Genomic DNA, 27,193 nt, shown 5'->3' with positions numbered 1-27,193 from the left:
AAGCACCGTCTAATTGCTGTTAAGACTTATTTAACAAAATCTGCAGTCCATTAAACACCAACTCATTGGATGATGAACAGGCTGATGTTGAGGGTAGGTCAGAGAGATCTGAAGAAATGTGACCCCACTCCATCTTGGTGTCAGCCACTGAGCAGAGATTATTTGTCAGGCGCAAAGTTGCAACTTTTAAAGCCAAAAAGGACAAGAAAAGGCACTTAGTGGAATAAATTGCTTCCTGTGGGGGAGCAGGAGGGCAGGCTATCCCTGCCATACAGTTAATATGGGCTTGCTGGCAGCCTATATACACTTGCATTGTTTACATTTACATTGTGTTACAAATAAAATAAATCAAAGCAGGTAAGCAGAATTGTCACTTTTGTGTTTACTAGCAAATTACATTTGAATCATAGATCATATACACATTGACTCACGAAGCACTGTTCTGGTGACAACCTGTAATGACTGTAATGATTAATCTAAGACTAAAATAATAGTGCATTTTTGTTAAACTTCTTCATAATGATTGAGGCTGACAGCCTTAACTAATATTTGGCGCCTGAGGTTGTGCACAAAATTGAGCTTGTGAATGCACAGATCCAGTGAACAGAAATTTATTAAATTTGAAAGTTGTAAAACACAAAAAAAGCCCAAATAGACTAATAATAAAACTATTAAGGCCTCTTAGTTTACAGTTTGCTGAATATAATATGAACACATTTTGTCAAATGCTGCTGCAAAAGAATATTTTTGTCATAGAGCAATAGTGCAGACTACACAATGCATACAAAACCCTTATTTGTGGGAACACTGCTCTCAACCTTGAGGCCAGAGAGGTTTTAAACTTTGCCCAGACTTTCACCAGCCTCCTAATCAGTATGGAACTATTAACATCAAGCACAAGATGAAGCAACGTCTGTGGCAAGAAGCAGTTTCCCGTGTCTGTCTGAATAATAAAGTACAGATGGCTCGGCAATGTAATTCAGAATGCAGATATGACAAGAGTTCAAGCTAAAATAAGATGAAAATATTATGGTACTTTTGCAGTTGAGGGAACTTTATCTGGAAACCAAAAAAAAACCGTCTAATTATGAAGGGACACATAGATAAAAACTGTAAGTGTAAAAGACATTTTCTCAAGTTAATCTGGTAAACCAGCGATTCGGAACCATTGCCTGTATGAACTATATTATTCATATCACCTAGACAGAGGCTGCACTGGCTCCAGACATCTGGTAGCTGAGATAAGGGGGAATAGAACACAGGGGCTATCCTTGACTCAAGCAATTGAAAGATATCATGAACTGCTAAACAAGGGTCGCAAGGACATGCAGACAGAAACCACAAGGAGGAAAGAGGAAAGGGTCAAGTCCTAAAGGGAAAAACAAGGAGAGTTTTTCTTTCTACGATACTGATGAGCGATTGTTTGCTCCTCTATTTCTGTTGTTAGTAATGAATCATACTACATACTGTAAGGCCTTGGAACATTCCATACAGGGAGATGAAATGTTCAGTGGGAGAGAGGTCTTCAATACAATGGCAGCAGAAGGGAAGGTAAGACTGGAGGGTTAAATTCATCTTCCGCAATGGTAAGTCACACAGTTAGTTTAGCACACAAAAATATGGCAGAAAGCAGCATACTCTGAAAGATTTAAAACAGAAATGGAAATTGTCCAGCCAATGTGATTGCATTTGAAGAAATGAAAGTGATTGCTATTTTTGAAACTGATTTGAAAATATTCCAGAGTATATTTAATATCAGAAGCTGCTGCACACACATCATGCCTCGCCTACATGAAATCTACCTGTCAGATCATTCCATTAATTCAGCAGCAAGGAAAATGCTTTTTTTTTTAATTTAAAAAAAGCACAACTCAAATGGAAGCTGATCATGTGGGTGTGACATCTCCAAGGAGCCAGGGTGTAACCCAGAAAGCAGGCGATTAACAAGAGCGAGATGTAGCAAAGCAGCAGAGGCGCAGATTCAGCAGTGGAGATGGACTTGTTGCACGTGCTTGTTTTGTGATAAATAGTGACAGGAAGCAAGTTAGCAAAGTAAGAAACGTGAAGTTCTAACACCGAAGAACTTCATGCGGCGTTGTGCAAAATAAAACTGAACAGAACTCTCAAGTGCCAACAGAAAAATCACACCACAGTAATAATTTAAAAAAAACTAAGAAATAAACAAATAAACCAACCCATTTTCCAATAAAACCATTGAGTGCAGTCAATACCAAGCTTTACCAATCATTTAGTATATTAAAAGCACACACCCACACACCAGAATGTCAGATCCATGCAGTCACCTCTGCTACCATTGTTGTTCACCAAGCGGTAAACTGCTTCCAGCTCTGTCAGTGTGAATCATAATGATGCCCCACAGAGCACCAAAAATTAAATTGACCTTGTTAGGTGTGAATAAGGCTCTAGGGTCACTGCCATTCTCTGTAATAATCATAACTAAGCCTAAAGATAATTAAATCTAAGCAAATGGAAAACTTTGAAAGGAAATCAATTTGGACTAGGGACAGTTATTAGTAAATCCTATCCGTGGGTCAACTTTCTCTTTATTCACAGCAGAATTACTTTTTAATGCAAGTTTTCCTTTGTTTCCACCCTGGTTGCTTTTAATCTTGCTGATGTAAAGCCTGACAAGTCACTCTTCTTTAGGCTTTAACTGTCAATTAGCTAATAATCTATGGAGGGCAAAACAGAGCAGCCCTTGGGTGTTCTCACATGAAGACCCCCTATGAAAGGCCACTGACTTGAAACATCAGTTCTGTTTTTTTCTCCACAGTGACTGCCTGACCTGTTGAGTATTTCAAACATTTTTGGTGTTTAGCCCACAAGCAGGTACTTTATAGCAGCAGGCATTGCATCAAGTGAGTGAAAACCCTGACTGATTTTCAGCCTCTTTGTTGCAAAACACTGAGGGAAACTGAAGTGTCCCAACCACTTTCCCAACTGATATCAATTATTGGATATAGATCAGGAATCAAAGCCAGGACTTCATTGTCAACAGGGTGTTTTTTCCTGTCATTTGAACAATGTTTACTCCTCCTTTAACTTACCCTTTTTAAAGGCATTAGTTTTACTTTTTCCTATGGCAGTCCCTGTGCCAAGTCACTAAAGCAGACTCTGTCTAGCTCTAAATGTACAAGCAATTTTTAAAACAGTTTTTAAATTTTATCTTTATGACTGTAAAGGAGTTAAAATGACTAACAGCTGTCTTAAATCAATACTAAGCTCTGCTTTGTGTTGCCTACCCTGAGGTTAGTTTTCAAACTGACTAGCTTACACCTCGCTATAAATTTGACGGGTACATTTTATTTCATTATAATTTGAAGATACTTGGCTTAACTCACTTTTATCGCCATCCTGTTTATGCTCACTTGAACATTTTGATTAAACTACAAATTTATTACAGGCACTTGGACTATTTCTTTTTAATGTAATAAATTGAACTAACACAAAACAATGTGTTTTTTTAAGAAAGGTGCAATTATCAATGTGTTGAGCCCCATCTTTAAGGAAAATAGCACTTTCCTCACTTTGACAGGGGCTCAAATGTGGAGTGACTGAGGCATGAATATGAACATTTCCAGTTCCCAGGTAACCCACCACTGAGGAAGGATGGGACGTAAAGAAGAAATTAACAAGTGCATATCACTCCAATTTGTGCACATTTTTGTATGGAACTAGTGGTATTATCACTAGACTATTAATCCAGAAACTCAGCTCATGTCTGTGGACCCAGGTTTGAATCCCACCATGACAGTTGGTGGAATATGAATTCAATAAAAAATATCTGGCATTAAGAATCTATTGATTACTATAAAACCATTGCCGATTGCCAGGAAAATCCACCTGGTTCACTAATGTCCTTTAGGGAAGGAAATCTGCCATCCTTACCTGGTCTGGTCTACATGTGACTTCAGAGTCACAGCAATGTGATTGACCCTTAACTGCCCTCTGAAAAGCCACTCAGTTTCAAGAGCAACTAGGGATGGGCTATAAATGCTGACCAGCCAGCGACACCCATGTCCCACGAATGAATGAAAAAGAGCACTAGAAACAAATATTACGATCAATTGTAAAATGCAATGTTTTGCAGTGGGGGATGGGGAGGGAACTGGAAACTAATCTTAGAAAAGTATTTTAAAAGAAGTTCAAGCAACCTCCATTTCCTTTTTAAAATATTAATGGTGCTCAATCTTTACTCATAAAAATTCTGGAATATATAAAATTGATGTATAAAATACTGCTCTTAAAAGAATCTGTCTTATGCATGAGCTGCCTGGTTATGAATAGTTGGGAGTGACACCAAGAACCAATTCAACTCTTATATTTTTTAAATGAGGTATCAATTAATTATATCCAGCTGGAAGCAGCTACCCTGCCATTTATCCCCATCACAGGAAATAAGTGCTTCCAAGGCCTTACCGTTGGTATCATGGTGATTGTGTGGAGGGTTGGCCATATACGGGTCTATGCTTTCTGAGGACGCAACAACATTCTTCTGATCCAGCATCCGCCCATGGGCATCATAACCCTCCTTAATTGCTGTAGGAGGGGTGGTAGTGGAAAAGGCAGAACTGAAGTGGCCTGTCATTATTGTAAACACAGTCAAGGTCATTCTATTCTACTCAGACTAAGAATCTGAACTTTTCGGTTAAGTCAGGAAAAAAAGAAGCAACATCTGCTCTAGTACAACTCAATTGTCTTTTTATTTTACATCAAATAAACTCAATCTACTTTTCTTCTTTCACATCGAATCTGCAGTGAGGAATGTAGGCAACAGTGACAACTTATACCCAGCCTGCGGCACATTGTATCAGTGTGACAGAAGCTTAGAGTAACAATGACAGCAATAGAAGTTCTCTTTGAAAGACGGAGAACTGCTTACTTTAAAGATTGTTAACTATGATTTTGCCACATAATTGTGCTCCAGTCCACCAGGCCTAATCATTAAAAGGGATTTATTTTGCTTTGTGCTATAGGCTGAAAGATCACTCTGACAGGAGCATTTCATTATGACCATCAACTGTGACAGGATATATTGCTTTAGCAGCTGACCTTATTAGTGTAACTCGAGGGTGCATTTATATTACAGGAAAAAGAATCGGGGGGTGGGTGGAACAGCTTGCATTGTTAATGCCTCGTTTTACGAGGTAGACCATTCTTTGGGAAACAAATTACAAGGAAAAATGCACATCCTGGTTAAAAGACAATTGCCTGAAGTGTTGCCTTCCTACAAACATGTTATAATGTTCACCTATTGTGGATTGTAAATTAAAATTTTCAGCACGCATAAATTCTACTTTGTAACAGCACAGAACAATTACTTGAGGTCAAGGGCAATATGATTAACTGTTAAAATTAATCTGACTTTAACACTGTTGCTCAATGTTTCTCCTTTAATTCTCCCAATGTTATATGGGAATCTGTCCACCTCTTTTTAGCCCTTCCATTAATATGTCAAAAATTCAGAAAAAATGACTTAAGAAATTCAAAATGCTGATTTGTTTAGACACAAAAACCTCCAATACACAATATAAAGGATGTTCCAATAAGAAGTCAACAGAATAGGTAAGAAAGCCATGATTTTTTTTGAAACTGTTCAGCTCTTAACTTCCTTAATCAGCAAGTGCCAATATGGGATATGGTATCGAGCCCTACAGACCAAAGGGTAGGTCTTTTGTCCAGCTGAGTTCATGTTTATTATTTGCAGTGCTACAATTCATCTTATTGCAATTGGGTTTGGAGGGCAGGCGATGAATCAAAAGGCAGATTTCTTGCTCCTGATAATTATCCAGCAGCCCCTCCTAAAACAGTGCAATGTGTGTGAATGTCCGTGGAGACAGCATTGAATCGTCTTTGCTATTCTCCATGAATGAATAGCCTGCCAACTGTCTGGACTCACACATGAAGTATAGGCACTTGAGCAAGAATCTGTGCTTGCAGGAGAGACAGCAGGGAAAAGGGAAGAAATCAATAGGACAGAGGAGGGATAATAAAGCTTAGTGGCTTAGTATATTACAATCTCAGCTGCTGACAGACAGAACTCATGGCTTCACTTCATATTCTTCCATTAATGTCCGGAACAATCCAAAGGTATGGTCTTTCCCAGGACTCTATTTGTAGCAAGTTTTGACTTAAATAAATCTCTTTTAGAGGTTCATATATTTTCTAAAAATTTGAGAACGGCGTCACACACAAGGAAGGATCCAATGTTGTAGAACTTAGGATAGCATATAATCAGCATGCCCATGTATGTACATATGCAATGTATTAGACAAAATAGTGCTGTTTATCATCAATCAAGGACAGCCACTATGATAAAGCACTACAAATGCTCTAATCAGTAGAACCTTGGGTCTAATGTCATGCAACTGTCTACAAAAAGCTAATTAGAAAAGTTGAACATTACATACAAAAGACAGACAAAAAAAAACAAAGTAACGAATAGCTAAATGATCTACGTTGGAGGAAGGATTGATTCAAGGTTAAAATATGTGCATTCTAGAATAAAGTCAATAAAATTGGGTTACAAAAAAAACACTGACCATGTATTGTATCACGAGACATTTCATGGCCTTGTGGAGTGGTTGAAAAGTCTAAGAGGAAAACAATGGCGGAAATGAAAACAAAATGCCTCAAAAAAAGGAAGGGGAATAAAAGGTAACAGCAATAAAGCATCTTGAACATAAATACCATGGATAAAATATAATCAGGAATTGGGAAAGGCACAGCATGAACTAAATGCTCATGTCACCAATTAATCAAACAACAGAATCAAGGCAGACTTACCATTCAGTGCCACAAAGGAGTCTGCAAAAACAAGAAGGAAAAGGTGTCAAAATGGCAACCTCAACACAATTGGCTCATTCAGGATTACATAATATTTGTTAACAATTTGTAAGGTTTCTTTTTGCAAATGAAAAGCAGTGAAATAATTAGAATTTGCAAAGCAATTTATAAAGAGAACTGTGTTACATGAGGCATTTCAAAAGTAACAGGGAATATAACAATTCAGAACTTGTAAAAGGAAGAGGGAACAGCATTGTTTGGAAGTCAATGCCTGTAACAGACTGCTTCATATATTTAAAACTTGCCTAAACCACACAAACGCCAATCATTTCATCAGGAGCTAGTTTGCTAAGTGAATAATACAAATATTTTTATAAGATCGAAGATTTTGTTGTCTATTTCTAGTCTCGTTGTTGTATATCCTTTATGTACCAAAAACTACCAAATAACAAAGTCTGAGAGATACAGAACAAGGGAATGCACAGGAATCCTTTCTAAACCAAGGTATTTTGAAAAAAAAGGTAGAAGAGAATCTCCCCTTTATAATAAGGTTTTGATTACTTTTTTGAATACAGTAAGCTGGTAAAAAGTATTTATATTTAAGACCTTCTCAAACAAACAATCTCCTTTAGTCAAGGCATAATATTTACAAAAATAAGAAAGGTTAGCATTTTGTCTGTAATTTTTTTGTCATCGTATAGTTTATTTTTACTCTTGAGACAATTATCTAATAAATTGCAGATAATGGGTTATTCTCTTGTGGGAGTGCTCTTAGTCAGAATTAACAATAAACTATCCTGTGTTGTCCAATGAACTGCAAAAACAACAGTTAAAATTGTACTTGGCACCTTATAATAATGTAGTAAGAGCCAAGTACTAGGCTTGTGTCAGTGAGTGAGTAGCGATTTTCAAAGATTGCAATTTACACATTAAGATATTTCCCTTAATGTACTTTCACACTGTTCAAAATGATCTATAACACAAACACTATCCTTTTGAAATAATATTGCAACAGGGACATCAAAAAGTATATTAACCCAACAAAAATACAGGTGAGCTTACTTTGGCAATCTCCCAGACCATCTGTGTTGCCACGTTCAATGTCTTGCTCAAATGATGACCTACATAAAACAGGGAGGCACATCCAATAGTTACAAACAGTAAAATGATACATATTAGCACACAAAACTGAAATGTGGTGTTCAGTTCATGCTTTGGTTGTAATTTTTCATCGTCCAGCATGAGGGACCCTCATATCAAAATAATCTGACCTCTGAAAGTGCTGGTTAGGTGATGTCAACTGAGGTCAAGGTAAGAGCAAAATTCTTCTCCCTGTCTCTAGGCTGGAGAGAGCATTGTGGGGAAAGGGCAGAATGAACCAGGTAGGATCATTATTTGTGACTGGATCTTAATGGTGTCCTGCCTCCAAGCTCTAAAGTGGGGTTAGTATGGGTATGCATTGAAACAACTCTGCATTATAGATCTCTACCGTATTTCTGATTCATACAACTGTTAAATAAAGCGTGCAGCATCACTAGCAAGGCACAGTGTGCTAGAACATAAGTTTGTTTTCTTCAGGGTAGAATATGCACCATAAATTCTACATCCTAAACACTGCAACTTGCCAGAAGTCCTGCATCTAAATGGAAATACACTAATGTCACATACAACAGGAGAATCTTAAAGAACTGGCTTATAGTCAAGGCCAGAACTGAGGCACTGATGTAATGTTTTCATGGGAAAAAGAATTGAATTGGCTAACATGCTAAAAGCACCAGAGAAATCCTGGAAATTAAATTTGGTGCATATGTTTAAAATGTTGGCTGGACATCATTTGCTTTTAGGATGCTAAACAGCCTCTAAGCCTGCAATATTGCAGCAAAGAAATCAATGCTCACTCTGAACAGGGAGTGCATCACCAACCATTCTGATCAAGGTTTATATATCAGTGTGGAGTTTGGCCCTTATATGCTAACAGTCTGTTACTCTTGACAACTCATTGGTTCTATGTAAGTGAATCTCAAAGCCCAATATCGTGCCTCGTCATTCAAGCACTAAGGAATGGTTCCTGCTCCATTTGTGTTCCCAAAAATAGGCATGATCAAACTTCTGGGCTTATATGTTGTACTTGTGCCCTTCTAATATGGGGGTTAATAAAAATGTTAATTTATAATAAAGGATTGAATAACAAGATAAGGAATGTTTGGTTACTGCTGTAAGTCATGGTACAAAATACTGTGCCATTTAGAACTGTTACATATTAACATACAGAAATTTGCCCTTCATTTGATTGTGTATGCATTGTTGGAAAAACTCCTGTGGTCAGTGTTGGATCTGTGTCTGTGGGCTGTCAGTTTGCCAAGCTCCTGATTTCAACTGTGCTCTAAATAAAACTTGTGTGCTTACCCACTGGAGGGTGTAAAATCAAGTGGCAAAGTCCACTATACTGTTTCAGCAGTGCTATGACCTGATACTGCAGGATATGTATCGCCTACCAGGCTGTTACAGGTGGAGTATAGGCTGAATACATCCATAGAGACTGGGAGTATGACACTCACAATAAAAGCTTGTTAAAATGTTTTAAAAATGTTTTCATGGGACGTGAGTATCATTGGCTGAACCAGCATTTATTTCCCACTCTTGATTGTCCTTAGTGGTGGTGAGCTTTCTTGAACCACTTCAGTCCATATGATGTAGAAATAGTAGATACCTACAGTATCCTTAGGAAGGGAGATTTAGGATTTTGACCAGTGGCAACGAAGAAATGGCAATATAGTCCCAAGTCAGGGTGGTGTCTTGGAGGGGAACTTGCAGGTGATGGTGTTCCTATGAGTCTGCTGACCTTGTTCTTCTAGATGGTAGAAGTCACAGATTTAGAAGGGGTTGTCAAAGGAGGCTTGGTGAATTGCTACAGTGCATCTTGTAGATTGTATACACTACTGTCACTGTGCGTTGGTGGTGGAGAGAGTGAATATAGTTAAGTTGGTGGATGGGTTGCCAATCGAGCAAGTTGTTTTGTTCAGGACAATGTTGGGCTTCTTGAATGTGGTTGAATATTGGAGCTGCACTCAACCACATATGTAGAGAGTATTTCATTACATTCCTGATTGTGCCTTGCAGATGGTGAACGGGCTTTAGGGAGTCAGGAGGTTGAGTTACTCGCCACAGGATTCCCAGGCTCTGACCTGCTCTTGTAGCCACAGTATTTATATGGCTAGTCCAGTTTAGTTTTTGTAATTCCAGGATGATGATGGTTTGGGTGGGGGGGAAGGATTCAGTGATAGTAATGTCATTGAATGTCATGGGAAGATGGTTTGATTCTCTCTTGCTGGAGGTTCATTTCCTGGCATTTGTATGGTGCAAATGTTGCTTGCCATTTATCAGCCTATGTCTGAATATCGTTGTGGCTTGTTGCATATGGATATGGACTGCTTCAGTACTCTGGGAGAGCAACCAACTAATTTCCTGCTATTAGTGGGTGACATTCTATACTCCAAGAGAAGTCTGGGGACATACAACAAACACTTTTACACTATTCACTGCAGAAGGTGAACCCTTGCTAAAAAGACCTTGAGCTTTTGTTTGGTCAGCCTGGCTGTTACTTGCTTAACTTCTCTGGTCAAAGAGTTTTGCTCATTCACCTTTTTGTTCTTTAAAAGGGATCACTTACTTAGTTGCAGATGTTAGTTGTGCACACAATCCCTCCTTCAACCAACCACAGTAGGGGTCTCGAGAAGCGACACATGTCCTGGGGAAGAGACAAAAAAACTTCAAATGCATATTCTGGTCATCATTCATGAAAGTCACAGAAGGAGAAAACCTGCCCCATCTCCCCCAAATAACTTCATCCTGACATCTGGCTTTCATGTTGCTTCAAAACCCACTTGCCTGCCATTTGGAAAGCAAACTTTTAAAAATCACACGTCCCAGTGGAACATCCTCAACTCACTTTTTGCATTTGCTGTGACGTTCACATCGAGCGAGAGGCAACCTCACAACGCAAGTGGAGAACGCCACAAAGAGACAGTTGCTGGGCTTATCAAGCTGCATACCGACAATTCTTCTATCTTCCACACCATCAACGCTGCACCTAATACAGAAGGGCAAAATTGATATTAGTGGAATTACACCCCACACATAGAAATTGTGATTGAATATGTCAGTCTTCAACCTAACCTTTCACAAAATATCTCTGCCACCATTAAAGCATTGCTACTTCCAAGTGTTACAAGCATTCATGCAGCACTTGGCACACAGTTACATTTATCTGTAGAAGTATTCCAGGCTTTTAAACAAGGTTTGCCATAATTCTCACCTCTTCTCGCCTGTAAGCACTCAGTGGTTCCATTTCCCTGGGTATTAGCTGCGCTCTTATATTATATTATTTGTAAAGAATTAGGAACCAATTGTTATGTGATTATATATCCCGGGTGTCACATTGACTGTTGCGTTGCAGTCACGTGTCACGTATCATTGCATCAGCTGATCAGTCCACCAGCAAGAACAGCAAGAAACACACTTGATTGAAGCTCCAGCACTTTGAATGTGTTTGATTATTTCAAACTTTTGGGAACAATGAGTCGTAACACTCCAGTTCCTCAATCTCAGGGACTATGCATTCAGTTGCCTGGTCAGGTTTCATACAGTCATAGAACCATAAAGTGCAGAAGAGGCCCTTCAGTCCATCAAGTCCGTACCAACATATTAGAAACACCTGAACTCTAACATGCCCTTTCACTTCAGAGATCTGTGGACAAACACGCCAAGGTCTCTTTATTCCACAGAACTTCCTAGTGTCCCACCAGTCATTGAATACTTCCTTGCCAAATTACAAAGTGTATCACTTCACACTTTTCAAGGTTAAATTATATCTGCCACCGATCTGCCCATTTGACCACCCCATCTATATCTTCTTGTAGCCTAAGATACTCCGCCTCACTGTTAACCATCCAGCCAATCTTTGTGTCATCTGCAAACTTACTAATTCTACCCTTCCACATTGTCATCTATGTTGTTTATATAAATGATGAGTAATAGGGGACCCAACACAGATCCCTGTGGTACATCACTGGACACTGGCTTCCAGTCTCTGAAGCATTTTTCTGTTATCTCCCTCTGTCTCCTGCAGCTCAGTAAGTCTCACAATACCAGGTTAAGGTCCAATAGGTTTATTTGGTAGCAAAAGCCACTAGCTTTTGAAGCACTGCTCACCTGATGAAGGAGCAGTGCTTCGAAAGCTAGTGGCTTTTGCTACCAAATAAACCTGTTGGAATTTAACCTGGTGTTGTGAGACTTCTTACTGTGTTTACCCCAGTCTAACACCGGCATCTCCACATTATCCTACAACGGAGCCAATTTTGAATTCATTTTATCAAATTACCCTGTACCCCAGGTGAATTTACCTTCTTTACAAGTCTCCCATGTGGGACTTTGTCAAAGGCTTTGCTGAAATCCATACAAACTACATTGACTCCACTTTCTGCGCCTACACACCTGGTCACCTCCTCAAAAAATGCAATCAGGTTTGTTAGGCATGACCTCCCTCTGATGAAGCCACACTGACTATCCTTGATCAAGCTTTGCCTCTCCAAGAAGAGATAGATGCTCTCCTTCAGAAGTTTCTCTAATAGTTTTCCTACCACTGACATGAGACTCACTGGTCTGTAGTTCCCTAGTTTATCTCTACAACCCTTCTTAAATAGTGGAATCACATTTGCTGTTCTCCAGTTGTCTGGCACCTCTCCTCCGTGGCCAGAGAGGAATTGAAAATTTTGATCAGAGCCCCTGCAATTTCCTTCCTTGCCTCCCACAGCAGGTTGGGGCACAATTCATCTGGATCTGGAGGTTTATCCATTTTTAAGGCTACCAACACCTCTAAAACCTTGTCCTTCCCTATGTTAATTTGCTCAAGAACCTCACAGTCTCTCTCCCTGAATTCTATGCCATTGTCCTCATTCTCTTGGTGAAGATGGATATGAAATATTCATTCAACACTACTAACGTCCTGTGGTTCCACCCACAAATTGCCTCCTTCATCCCTAATGGGCCCCACTCTTTCTCTGGTTATTCTCTTTCCATTGATATACTTATAGAATATCAGTACTTTTATCAGCCAGAGCTTTCTCATATCTTCTCTTTGCATCCCTAATTGCTTTCTTAAGCTCCACCCTGCACTTTCTATATCTCACAAATGCCCCTAATGATTTGCTCCCCCTGTACTTTTTAAAAGTCTTACTTTTCCTTCGAAATGTATCCTGAATATCCCTGATTTTCCATGGTTCTCTAGGCTTGTTATTCCTACCTATCCCCCTGGAGGGAACATGCTGGACTTGCACCCTTTTTAAATGCCCCCCATTGCTCTACTGTAGATTTTTCCATTAGTAGTTGTCCCTAGATTACCTTGGCCAGATCCTATCTTATTTAATTAAAATCCGCTCTCCCCTAACCCAAAACCTTTTTTGCAGCTTGTCTATTTCCTTGTCTATAACAAGCTTAAATTGTACCAGGTTGTGATCGCTTTCACTAAAATGCCAGTGGTGCCCACATCCTATGAAAGATTTTTTAAAAAACAGTTGCAGTAAAATAATGTTTGATGAGCTTTCCTATTTTGATTAAAAGAACAAAGCCTTGATTTTAACTCAGAGCACAAGTCCTGCAAGTGGGTGGCAGGGTGACTGCCAAGCTGGGGTGGGGCCCGAATCATTTTACCTCCCAGGCCTCATCCCAATCTTGGCTGTAAATCCCTGACGTAATGCTGACATAAATCCATCCTTGGCTATCGGGCTGCAATGAGATGACCAGACACTGCTGGGAATCAATGGAGAATGGTCCCTGGAATTCAGGCAGAAGCTGTGTGAGTTGGGGAGCATTTGGTTTTGATCAGAGTAGGGGGCAGGGGTGGGGTGGGGAGGTGGTGTGGAAGGGGAGGCAGGCTCCTTCCACTCCACAAAGAAAATAAACTTTAAATAAAATTAGCTTCCCAGCATGCTCCTGCTTAGTGAGGTTTTGCAGACAAGGCATGACTGCTTGTTAAAAATTGCTCTGGAGTGCAAGTAACAAAATACTATGGGCCTAAAATAGGTCTCAACTGCACTCCCAAAGTGTGCATGTTAAAATAGTGTGGAACAGGAGTGCAATGCAAACAACACTGCCTAATTTTACTTGCCCTGTTCTTGTCAGGTGTGGGTTTTTAAAAATTTTTTTTGCTTCAGTCCCAACTGTGAGCTTGAGATGGACCTACTTCTCTACATTGTAGATGTTAATCTCCTCCAGAAAGATGCTGTCATTGATGGACCCCATATTTGCTTTGGCCAGAAACTTCAAGATGATTCCTTTTTCTGACCCTAGAAAGACAACAGTGTAATTCTGGTAGGGGCCCGCAGCAGTATCCACAGCAATTCTGGTCAATCGATACCTGTTGAAAAAAAAAATCAGCTGGTTTCATTTATTATTACACTGGGCTGCATTGTAAACCTAACTGTACAGGATGTGAAGAGGGAACTAATTTTTAAAAAGCATATTGTGGTATCCTTTCAAATTTGGTCTTTTATCATTACACAGAAATTAAGTAAAAACATACAAAGCCTAGAATGCAATGGAAAAAGGATAAGCAACAGCAAGTTGACGATGATGAGACCAAAATGAAGTGGATTTGTTAAGAATGTAACAGAGAACTTTTGCTAATGTATAAACTATCAAGTTCATTCTTCCAACCAAGTTAGTTCCCATTTAACAGTAATGTGCAGACTTAAGAAACAGACAAGCTTTCTTTTGTTCACCTACACTGGCAGACCGACAGAACTTAAGAAGAAAGCTTCTCTTTAAAACATCTGAATACATCTATATCAAGGGCCGCATTGTTCAACCCATGAAATATGATTTTTATAGAACTGCTCTTTCTCTATATATGGGCATAACAGTGCACTCACTGTTAAACTCTTCCCAGCTGTTCTGCCTTCAACCAAACTCCACAGAAAGTCACGCATTAAACAAACATTTCCCCAGTACCCACACTGCTACCAATGAACAGTAGCTCACACAAATCAGCTGAAACCAGGATCTGTGCTCACAGCCAGAACAACAGAACCCCCTTAGAAAAAAATTAAAATGAAAACATCAGAAATGTATCAAAGGTCAAACAGACTCAAAAGGGAAACAGATTAATTGTTGGGAAATGTGGATCGGTAGAGCTGTTGTTTGGGCACCATGATTGCTGTTTGAGGTTTGAAATAGGGTCCGAGGCATGCAAGCAAGTTTCTGGGGTGAGTTGTACCAGATGCCAACTTGGTGAGGGTGTTGGTGTGAGTGCAGTAAACAGCCACTGTAAGTGGGCAGGTAGAACAAGGAGTCGCAGAGCAGGCAGATCATGGGAGGGATTCTCCCACCTCCCAGCTGCATACTTCCAGCTGTGGAAGGCGGTGTGCTGTTCACTAGCAGTGGGATTCTCTGATCCCGCTGCTGTCAATGGGATTTTCCACTAATGTTACCCCAGGCAGCTGCGAAACCCACATATGGGTGTGTGCTGCCGGTGGGACAGAGAACCCTGCTGGCACGAATATCGAGAGAATTCTGGCTCAGATAGCAATCACTGTGGTTTGGTGCCAGCACAGATAGTTTGGAGCTCATTGTTTCAACTAATGCTGAACAAATGATGATCCTACTATGGCTTATGAAAGGGATCATCATTACTTCGTTGATTTCTTCTGGGTTTTGCTAGAATTCTACAAGTGTTTGGTGCTTTCTATCTTTGCCTCAAATTGCAAAAGTCTTCAGGCAGTGGTGCGGCAGGTGTTGAAGGACTTTTTGCTGACTTCAGACACCTGTGCCAACCAGCTGTTTCCAGACATGGGTGCACTACCATGCACTTCCCTTCGAATCAGTATGACTTGATGAAAAGAGACCTTGGAAAGCTGGTCAAACTGCTGGAAGAGGGAGCATGAGGAGGAGGAGGAGGAAAAGAAGGGCTCTCAGCAGGAGATCATATCCATCCAGGGTATTCAGCGAGCAATTCTCCAACCTGGACTTTGGTGAGCGACACTGTGTGAGAAGCCTGTACTTCCATTAGGACACGTTCACTGAAATTGAAACCCGCTGTGTCCATAACTGCAACCACAGAGCTGGGCAAGGACAGCAATGCTCATGGTTTTGAAGGTGACACTGGGAAGGAATTCTTTATGTACCCAGCTCCTTTCAGTCTGGAGTTCTTGGCAATATCTTTCAGTTTGTCATCTACAGTTGTGTAACATACACCAGTAACACTATTCATTGAGAGCTAACCAGGTTTTGTTCTTACTGAAACAGGCAAAGCAAGCAAGTGGCAGTAACTGCAAACCCAATTCCCCATTCACTAACTGTCCCACATGTTACCTTCACTCTCTCACTAACCATCAAAGCATCCACTTGGTCATAATGAAATAATAAAAATTACGACAATATAAATATTCCAAATCAAATTTATCAATCAAGCCATGTTCTTTTGCATATAAGCATCAACTAATCAGTGTTTAGTACTGCTGCCTCACAGCTCCAGGGACCGAGGTTCAATTCTGGTCTTGGGTGACTATGTGGAGTTTGCACATTCTCCCCGTGTCTGCGTGGTTTTCCTCCAGGTGCTGCAGTTTCCTCCCACAGTTCGAAGTGATGTGCAGGTTAGGTGGATTGGCTATGTTAAATTGCCCCTTAGCGTCCAATGATGTGTAGCTTAAGGGGATTAGTGGATTAAATATGTGAGGTTACATGGTTGGGGTCTAGATGGGATGCTCTGTTGGAGCAGGGTCGAAGGGTGTGCTTCTGAGCTGTAGGCTATGATTCTATGACTGCCTGTTTTCCCTTTATCTACTCTAATGCTCCTAAGCAGTGCTATTCCAGTGGCTGCAAAATAGCTGGTGCTGACTTTCAGTGGACGAGATTGCAGATGGCAATCTGTGGATTAAAACAACGTTACATGGGCACCATCAGTTTAGACTGGTTGGCTGATAGTCAACAGCATGGGGAGTGGTTGGAGGATGAATGCAGTCAACCTGAAAGAGGGCAGCAAGTTCATGCTCCATGGAGCCACTGCTGCTGCCCAAAGCAAGCACTTCAGCAATTCTCAGTGATTCCTGGCGTGCACTGCCTATTTCATAGAGTATATAAAACAAAAATAATTAACTGCAGGAAGGGTAAGCTCTTTTCAAGCACTGAAGCTAGTTCTTAATTTGGGGAATAATGCCAGAACAGCAAAAAGAGATTGCAGTACTTTTAAGTTAATATTGAATATGAGCAACCACTGACCTGACCATTGTCCTCAAAAACCACGGCCTATTGTCAATTGAAGGTACCGCTTCATCCAGAAGAGGGTGGGTTTTAATGAAGTTGAGCGTATCATCTGGGAATCCGTTGGAGGTCCCAAATCGTTCCAGCAATACTGAACCTGCACAAGATCCAGGCCTGTGGAACAAAGATGAGGATTGTTAAAGAGGGAAAAGGCAGCCAGAAGCAACAACTTTGTAAAATAGGTGCTTGGTAAAGTTTTTGAGGATTATGGTGGCATTCTAAGATGAGGTGATAAAGGAAATTAAACAGTGTGTCTTGCCCATTAAACTATTCATGCACTTCCTTTGGGTGTTTTAATTTTTCAATGGGGCTTGAAGACTGCTTTCTTCTGTTGCACTTGGAACCCTACCAACTGCTCAGCTAATTCACACTGCGGTGGCTGTGCTCAAGAAAAAAGCCTCCAACCCAAGGAATTTCTCGTGAACAATTACTAAACTTCCAACCACGATGTACACCGTGTTCTTTTAAAATATTTATCCAGGTCATCATTTATACTATTAATTATTTATCAAATAAACTAGATGATTCCCATTGTGAACTATAATTGATGACCCATTTTACATATGAAGCTGAAAATAAAGAGACTGATTGCTTGTCAAATACTGTGGAACACCAGTTCTCATTAATGGAATTTTATCAATTCTTTGCTCTGTTATCCAATAGCAGGCAATGACCTTTATTAAGTTAAATAGGCTAATGTCACTGCAAGAAACAATCAGAGAAGAATTTTAAGCGTGCACCGAGCATTTGTGTATGCCTTCTCCACAATATACTTTTGCAGCCTAATTAAGGGATGTAGTTGTTTATGGATTGCTTTACATTTGTTATACAAGCTAATGGATTTTTTTGTTTCGTCAAAATACTATTAAAACCCTGAAAATGTTGGTCTACATTTTATCCTTCAACAAGATTGTTAAAAAAGACATTACCTGGTCATTTATCTCAATATTATTTGTGGAATCTTGCTGTGCATAAATTGTCTGCTGCAGTCCCTATACTATAGCAGTGGCTTCATTGACTGAAAAGCATATAGGACACCCTAAGACCATGAAAGGCATGAGACGAATGGGCCGGGATTCTCCCAAAGTCAAATAAGTGCCCAACGGGAGGAATAACAGGAGACTTTCCTGCCCATATTTTGCACGTACTTACCTGAACTATTATTCAACAGAGTGCCTCAGAGGAATTTGTGCCAGTACGTGGGAGGTGGGGGAATGGGACCTCATCCCACAAGCCCACTCCCCCATCCTCATGGCCAGCCCTGACATTCCCCCTCCCTCCCCCCACATCCACTCCACCCCCATCCCTGATGGGTATCCCTGATACCCTCCCATGATCAATCCTGATTGCCTCCTCACTCCCTCCCCCATCGATCCCATTGCAGAATGGAAGCAGGTCCCCTCATTAGGCTCTGTTCCCCCCCCCCTCAGTAGGCACCGTCCCCTCTGTCACCACCCCCCTGAGACTACCCAGTGCTCGGTGGGCAGTGCCAGTGTGCCCACTGGGCATTGCCAGCCCGGCACTGCCCAAGGGGCATCTTCCTTGCTCCCAAAATCCTGGGGGAGCCTCACTGGCCTCTGTCCCCACCAGTGGGGTGAGTATGTCACTTTCCCACTGGTGGAGAACTGTTGTAAACCCCACTAGTGTAAACCCCTCCCGGCAGGAGATGAGACACTAGCAGGCCCAGAGACTATCGTCCTGGGCCCACTGATCATATAGAAATGGCTATTTCCATCCAGTAATCGGCCCTGCACCCATTTTTAGTGTGGAGCTGAGTTAGTGAAAAAAAAGGGCTTGGGAGACTTGTGATCAGCCAGACGCCAGTCACAAATCCCGCTAAAGGCTACCCGCCGACGTCCACTCGAGAAGTGCAGCAGGCCAGGAGAATCCCAGCCACGTTCTTTCTTGTTGCATTAGAGGTCCTTGTTTTCCCAGTGAAAGTACAGAGAACATAGACTGAACTCTTGCTTTGACTGCCATTCTCTTGTGTAGGCAGGGTTCTATAGCTTTCAGTCATCAGACATAGTGTGCCGCACAATAACCAAGAACCTTATTACAAGCAAGAAGACAAATTAGTAGAGCACAGTTCAGCCACAGAGGAATGCAATTCCCATCAATAATGCATGGTGTGGTATCATCAGTAGTCACTGAGCCTACATTCTGACCCACCTCATCTAAAAGACCGCAGCTTAAGTGGAAGTAACCTAAAAAAATTTTATGCACAATTTGAATTCACATCGTCTCAATGATCTGTGATATGTTATTTCTTTACATGTTTGGTTTATTTTTATGCGGTATGGTGAAAAAAATCTTTGTTGTGTATATGCAACAATATGTTTATCAGTAATAAATGAAAGAAGTGTTTTATGCTGTGCAGTAATGCCCTCAAACCTAACTTTGAAAATCAAATCAATCTGGCTAATCTTTCATCAGATAAACAGAATCACAAGGGCAGTTCAGCTCTACATTTAAACAAAGTCCATGAACGACGATGGAAGCAGATCATTTGTTTTCTGTGACTGGTGCAGGAGTCTAAAAGGACCCAGATAAAATTAACCAACTGCAAAGCTTGGTTCAGGTGACAAAACAGTGAACAAATCTGCAGCCCCATTCCTTAATTTTTGTTCAGTATCTTTCGTGTGAGAAAATGTTGTCCTTTCAACTGTTGAAAGCTGAGGGTCGCGTCATGTCCATTGCAAACATGTATTGGAATGGAGAGAATTGTGATCAGCTGCTTATTGAATTATGGAAAAAATCTTGTATTCTCTCTTCAAACAAAATACTTGTATTATCTCATTTACTCATTCTACTGGAAAATGAGAAAACCTTAGGGTCATTGACAAGAGGTTTTTATACAGTTTGAATATTTCCAGCTGCTTTTTAAAAAAATTTCTTTTAAAATATTTCTTAAAGACAGCCGGTGTACCTTGGCTTAGGAACTCGGTCTTCAGGGACTGGCGTCCACGTGGAATCAGAGGATTTCTGCTCTTTAAATCGACCAGTAAAAACTGTGGCAATGTCCTCCATATCATAAGCACAAACTGCTGAGCCAGGGATACTGCAATGAGACGTTTACCATAAAAACACCATTCATTCAATAGCCACGTAGTAAATCAATCCTTAAACACATTCTCTAAAGTTAGCTTCTTGTTCTGCTACTAAATAATTACTCCATAATGACCCCTCATGCAGCTTGAGTATTCTCCCCCCTTCCCTTCCCCTACTCCTGTTAACACAGCCCCATGCAGAGGACCTCAGAGTACTGCAATGGTTCATACGTTGTGACAGGCTCTGCTTGTCCTGCAAACTTTCCCAGTCTTTTAGGCTTTTACTTTATCTGTCCCTCGGTCAGAAAATGATGGCCAATTAAGCAATGGAAAAAAAATTAACAAGATAAACTGCTGCTAGTTCTATAAACAAAACAGAACAAAGCAGCAATAAAAAGTCTAAACATTTTAGATTCTAGTCACGCTTGGAAACAGATGCATTGCTTTTGTTCATTGTAGCAGTTAATGCAGCCTAAGAAAAATCCTCAGAGATTGAATGCTACTGACACAAAGCAACAAGTTATATTTGTGAAGCACCTTTAATGTCAGAAAATGTCTCAAGGTACTTCACAGAGTCATTATAAAATTATGAGAATTATAAAACAGGTATGAACTGAACAATGTGAATTCAGAAACATGTCCTTTTTCTGAAAATGCAAATGCATACAATTATTTTTTTAAATTTAAAATAACAAGTACCCAGAAGGAGAAGAAGAAGAAAGAAATGGAACATGATTATCATGGGTCCAGAAAATGTATTATGGGACCCCAGTAATATTACATTTGACCTGCACTGAACAGCAGCCTTCAATTCATTGTAGTAATTTAAACAAGCAACGTAATTCCAAGATATTCATTCCAAAGAATTTTAATCTGACATCTCAAAGTCTCTCTAGAAAACACCTACCTATTATAAGGGGTAGAAAATGTTGCTAGAATAACATCACGGCCTTTAATACGGACAACGTCTGTCACTGACTGCAAGATGTTGAAGTAAAAGTGAGAGTCGCCAGGTACAGAACAGTTGAGACGGGCCTTCACGAAGGATGTCCACTGCTTCTCCAATACTCTTTGAGAACCTCCCATGTCATTTTTACAGACCCGGGCAACTCTTGGGAAAAGCACCTGAAACAAAACGTAGGCAAGAATTTTAAAATTCCTTTCAGCTCCGAAACAGCCAATCCCTGACCTTCAATACATCAGCTCACAATTAAAAATATTACGCAAATTGAATCAAGTCTCCAGTGGGACAGCATAAGAGTTCACAGCTATGCTTAATCAAAGAGTGTTTTATGAATTCAGCTTCTGAGGATTGCTGCAAATTATATTAACAATTTCTGTTAATATTATCTGAAAAGATGTGACCTCAAAGTTAGGTACTTCTCCTGAGATTTTTACTTGAGTGAACATGCACTGCAGACTCAATATAGCGGATCAATTACTTTAAAAAAGTACTGATCTTAAAATACCGTTGTTAGAAATAATACTCTGCCTTTAAGAAATATATTTATATCATGTTTCTCAGAAGGGGTATGTTTAGAATTCAACTCTATTTACATTGTACTGATCTGTCTGCAACAGGCAGCCCCATGCTGAGAATGCAGGCTAATAATTGATCTTACCTAATGGGGTGGTTGTTTTAATTAGAATTAATACATTTTTGTTTATGTCTGGTTTTTCCCCTGGGGTTTCAGAGTAGAGTTTGATTAGGTTGATTGACGGAGGTAGAGCCATGTGAATGGAAGGAGTTGAGAGTACAGGGAAAAGCAGGTAGCTTTCTACTTAGTCCTGAAAGAAATAAAAGGTATCTCTCCCTCTTTCTGTCTCTGCATCAGAGTCTGTCAACGCTCAGTCACTTTTTTGGAGAGTGGTGAGTTGTGCACCGGTTCCGAGGGGAACGGGAATAGTCAGCCGGCTGCAGAGAGCTTGGGTGCCGTTTTGCAAGGATGCACCGATCTCTCAGTGGACTGGGAAACCCCCCTCCCACCTGAACACACACAGACATTGCGCCCCCCCCCCCCCCCTCCCGCCACCCCCCCCCCCCCCCCCCCCCCCCCCCACCACCACCACCACCACCACCACCACCACCACCACTCTGACACAGGTCACCTGCATTAGGCCCTTCTGATGGGTGCCCCTGCTGGATGCTCAACATGCCCCCATCATGGTTTCCTCCAAGATTCACACGTGCATAATCCCCCTTCGCACACCCAACACCCCCCCCCACAACCTCCCACCCCCCGTCACAGCCCCCACCCATGCCCCATCCCCTGGCAGCACTCCTGGCGTATTGCCTGAGTGCCTGGTGGTCACTGTCAGGGTGCCTATTGGGCACCGCCCAGCCATGCCCTTGACCTCCCCAGGAGGCATCACTAGCCCTCCAAGGGCTTGTATAAATTATTACACTTAAAATGAAGGCTGCTGTTAAGTCTAGGTTAAATATAATTTTACTGGAGTATGTCTGAGAGACTGGTATGGTTCACCCCATTTCTCCTGCCATTAAAATTTTGCAGAAAATTTCTCCCTTTGTCATGCTATGCAGAGCTCATGGTTAATAGACAACAAAATATACAGACGTAGATATAACCATCAGACAGGAGCATGCTGTAAGGATGGCATTATTTGAAGGCATCTCTAATGAATTAGAAATTCTTATTACCAATTCTCAGGGCAAAAACAAATTAGGTATGAATGCTTTATAATGTCATCCATTGCGTTAATGAGCACAGAAGTACTTCATCATCCTTTCATTTACCCGTTAATGATATTACAAATCTGTTCCTTCTGATTCATATTTACATACCAGGGAAACAAGTTAATTCAATTCACTGTTGTTTTTTGAACACTGACAAAAATGAGCTGTTTCAATTGTGGTCGGAACCTTCTTCCTCTTCATTACAGAAGTCCATGAGGATGCTGCAGCTCCTCAAGGTTGATATTTTAGTACAAACAGTAGTTGCCTAGTTTCAAATGCTGGAATTATTTTCATGTGGATTGCTTCGTTTTCAATTTGCGTCCAGTCCCAACTCAATCCCAGCCCACCACGTAGGATTAACATTGACAACTAAACACACCAAACAGCAAAAGGAAAAGCACATCTGCAATCTTAGTGACTCTACTCGTGACTAGTAAATAAACTTTAACTTTACTACAAAGTAATTGATTTTGGAGCATTATGGGATGCCCACACAGCATGAAAGGCAATATATAAATGTAAGTTATTTTTCTGTAATATTACTTAATATAAGCAATATAGTTCTATGCAGTGAGAGGAATGTGTACATTTTCTATAAGAAATGTACAAAGTATCTCAACAAAGGTAAAAAAAAGTGAAAGCAGGATACTTAAAATTGTGATGTCAGAGTTTTTTATTCACTCATGGGATGTGGGTGTTGCTGGCTGAGCCATCATCAGAACATTCAAGAGTCAACCAGATTGCTGTAAATATGGAGTCACACGGAGCCACTTGGGATGGTGGGTCTGTCATATGCGGAGAGACTAAGTCGGTTAAGATCATATTCACCGGAATTTAGAACAGTGAAAGGGGATCTCATAGAAATTTACAAAATTTTAACAGGGTTAGACAGGGTAGATTCAGAAAGAATGTTCACAGTGGCTGGGGTGTCCAGAACTCGGAGTCATAGTTTGAGGATAAGGGGTAAACCTTTTAGAATTGAGGTGAGGAGAAATTTCTTCACCCAGTGGGTGGTGAATGTGTGAATTCACTGCCACACAATGTAGTTGAGGCCAAAACATCTGATTTCAAGAAGAAATTAGATATAGCTCTAGGGGCTAATGGGATCAAGGGATTTGGGGGGAATGGGGAATCAGGATATTGAATTTGATGATTAGCATGAATGGCAGAACAGGCTTGAAGGGCCAAATGGCCACTCGTATTTCTAGTTTCTATCTTGGCCAGACTGGGTAAGGGCAGCAGATTTCCTTCCCCTAAGGACATCAATGAACCAGCTGGGTTTTTACAACAATGGTTTCATGGTCATCATTAAGACAGTTAATTCTAGATTTTTATTAAATTCAAATTTCATCGTCTGCTGTGGTGAGATTACAACTTGGGTCCCCTGAGCATTACCTTGGGTCTCTGGATTACTAGTCCAATGACAATATCGCAACACCACTGTCTCCCCTAGTAAGTGAAAAGCTCTAAAATTATTAAATTTACAGAATTAATCCCCAGTGTGCTGAGTAAAACAGGAATCAGGGTGCTATAGCAAATTTGGATTGACTAAAAGTTATAGAGCAAAAATCGTCATGGTTTCTGCTCCTGATCCTACTGGGCATAGGGTGTGATCAGGTTGGGTTTAGCTGTGATACCTGCCACGGCTGCATCATTAGAATCCAACTATCACTGGTCAATTACAGCAAAGAAAGAAGCTATTCAATTCACCTTGCCCATGGGCAACATGACTAGTTCCACTTTGCTGCCCTTTCCCTGGAACCCTGAATTTGTTTAGTCTTTGGGTTCTTATCCAATTCCCTTTTAAAAGCTACAGCTGAAGCTGTCTCCATCACACTCTTATAGGTACCATGTTCCAGATCCAAACCATTCCCTCCATAAAAATGCTTTTCTTCATGCCACCATTGATACTTTTGACATTTGCCTTCAACCTCTGCTCTCTGGTTGCTGCTGATACTGTTCAAGTACACAGACCATGAGAGTCAGTTAGTCCATGGAACAATATCTAACAAGAGTCAAAATATTCCGGAGAGATTGGCCAGACCATCAGATTAATACACATAAAGTAATCTTCCCTCATGGATGAGTCATTGTGATCTGTCCAGCTACCATGCCAGGGAGCCAGGTGGTTGATAGAAAGGTGATTTTGAATATTTCTCTGCTACTTAAAAAAAACACAAATAAACATGATACATCAAGACAGCCTTATAATGGATGAGATTACTAATTCTACATCTTTTCTAGATCATAATCTCATGATATTCAAAAAAGCCTTGATCCCTACCTTTCCCATGGTGTTGTATTCTACAGCTATTTCCCGAAAGAAGAAGTAAATATAATCATCATAATCCACAGCCTTGACAAAATAAGGTTCTGTAATAGAATAAAGAAGCATATATTAAATACTTCATCTGTAAATATAGTTTAAGCACCAAAGCCTTTTGATGTTTTAAATTAATTTAGCCAGTAAATACAGTGCTCTTCCATATTAAGGTTCAGATTTTATTCTAGTCAGTTGCACTTTGTACTTTGAACTTTCATTGACTGATAGGTCAGCTGTTTGTTCTGTCTTTGAAGTAATGTGACCATCTATTATACCACGTCAAGGGCTTTAATATAACCAGCAATGGAGATTTTGTGTCAATTGACACAACTATGAAATAAAATTTTATTATGAATGCTTGGCTGAAGTCCAAATACCAAACATGGATATAACTCAGCAGGGGTTAACGATATAACTATGAAGAAAATTATGAGCTGTATTTAGATTGACAGTTTTATTTGCTCCTAATAGATAATAATTTTTTGTGGATTTTGAATGCCAGTTTATTTTAGCTAACCCAATCTGCCTTTTAAAAATAAACCAAAGGTTGGAAGATGTTGGCAAATCATCATACCAACTGGAGCTGAGAAATTCCAGGCACACCCGCCTTTGGTAGGCTTCTAACATCTATCCCAATGTGCGCAATATCATCCCTAACTCCTCCAAGGGCTTCTGTGCTAAAGAATGGATTTGTTAAAACCAAAGAAGTAAAACGAGAATATGAAAACATTCACAAGGAGCCTGTGGAGTGTTTCTATATCTTATGATGACCCAAGGTGTGCACTACAGATATTCAATGACTTCACTTGGAGTTCACTCAAATTAAACCACAAAAGATAAAACCCTGTCTCATTCGAGGAAAATGTAAACCACAAGATCTTTAGAAGTTGAAGATAATGATATTTTGGAATCTTGACAACATAGTCATCAAAACACCATCTTTGTTTCCTTACCTTTCAACCATTTTGAGTCATGTTTTACTGTCCGTAGTGTTGGACTTTCTCCAAGGCTCCGATAAATAACAGCATCAATTGCAAGGAAGTCTGTTACAGTTGCTGAATAAAGCTTGCCTTCTGAAAAAGGTACAATAAAAAAGAGATGTTCAGCATTAAGTGGTTTAATTTTTATGAGAAATACATTGTAAAAACATTAGATTTCACACATATCAAACAATGAAAGATTAAAACCAGAAAATTGCACCAGTTACTACTTTGATTCAGGTTCATATTCATCTCAAGTATGTCAGACAAGAATTAACTTTGGTCAACAAGTTTGAGATAAGCTCTAAATTATTCATATAAGTTGGCAGTCAGACTACTAACCAATAATTACAAATCGATAGTGACCACTAACATATTCATTTCACAACAATCAACAATACTATTAGTGCAGAAGTTTCCTACGAATCCCAAGATATGTATAAGATATCTGTCATAACCTGGAAGTCTGATTGAAATACTCTCTCCGATATAGCTCCAATATGCAGCTTAAAGTCTCCAGTGTGTATACCAGCAGAATCAAGGAGTTTGACGACTGGATCTCCTTGCACTTTGAACTGGGTATTTTAAGAATAGCAAATCTAAACAAATTTCAAATTTATTCAAAAAAAATTTAAAAACTACACATTATCACCATCAGCAGAACTGCCTAACATTGTGTGGTCAGTTTTCTGATTTTAACTAACTCAGAACTCAAATAACAAGTTTCCTCTAATTGGGGTTGACTTCTTCGCAAGAACCTAGCTAGCTGGCCACATACCTTTTCTCTGCACTCTTGAGTGTGTACACAAAATGGAAGGTTAACGCATCAGATTCCACCTGCATGGGCCTGTCAACTCTTTTCCCAACAGTGGAATTGTAGACTGGAATTCTCTGGCCATTCGCTCCAGTGGGATTCTCTGGTCCCACTGCAGGGAAAGGAGATTTGGCTCAGCGCCACATTCTTTGTCCTCACTTACAGCGGTGGTGGGATGTGAATGGCCAGAGAATTCCAGCCCTAGTTTTGGTC

The 27,193-nt window shown here is 40.3% G+C and overlaps 1 protein-coding gene across 9 annotated transcripts in view; it reads right to left on the bottom strand.

Moving 5' to 3' along the window:
• Nucleotides 1-27,193, bottom strand: part of sema6a (sema domain, transmembrane domain (TM), and cytoplasmic domain, (semaphorin) 6A) — a 147,226-nt gene that overhangs the window by 11,022 nt on the left and 109,011 nt on the right. For 5 of the 9 annotated variants that reach the window (XM_080188973.1, XM_080188971.1, XM_080188974.1 and 2 more), the window contains exons 8-19: nt 26,140-26,259; nt 25,148-25,236; nt 21,076-21,293; nt 20,048-20,179; nt 17,080-17,235; nt 14,048-14,221; nt 10,757-10,897; nt 10,478-10,555; nt 7,870-7,928; nt 6,808-6,828; nt 6,564-6,614; nt 4,441-4,602 (exon numbers count right to left, since the gene is read on the bottom strand). In XM_080188973.1, coding sequence (XP_080045099.1) covers nt 4,441-4,602; nt 6,564-6,614; nt 6,808-6,828; nt 7,870-7,928; nt 10,478-10,555; nt 10,757-10,897; nt 14,048-14,221; nt 17,080-17,235; nt 20,048-20,179; nt 21,076-21,293; nt 25,148-25,236; nt 26,140-26,259 — 1,401 coding nt within the window. The remainder of the gene's footprint in view (nt 1-4,440; nt 4,603-6,563; nt 6,615-6,807; nt 6,829-7,869; nt 7,929-10,477; nt 10,556-10,756; nt 10,898-14,047; nt 14,222-17,079; nt 17,236-20,047; nt 20,180-21,075; nt 21,294-25,147; nt 25,237-26,139; nt 26,260-27,193) is intronic. The other 4 variants (XM_080188977.1, XM_080188979.1, XM_080188978.1 and 1 more) reach the window with 4 other exon arrangements.

This window comes from Carcharhinus amblyrhynchos, chromosome 5 (genome assembly GCF_965287045.1).
Source record: "Carcharhinus amblyrhynchos chromosome 5, sCarAmb.v2.hapA, whole genome shotgun sequence".
In the NCBI taxonomy this organism is placed as follows: Eukaryota; Metazoa; Chordata; class Chondrichthyes; order Carcharhiniformes; family Carcharhinidae; genus Carcharhinus; species Carcharhinus amblyrhynchos.
This window is presented reverse-complemented; position numbering and strand designations above follow the sequence as displayed.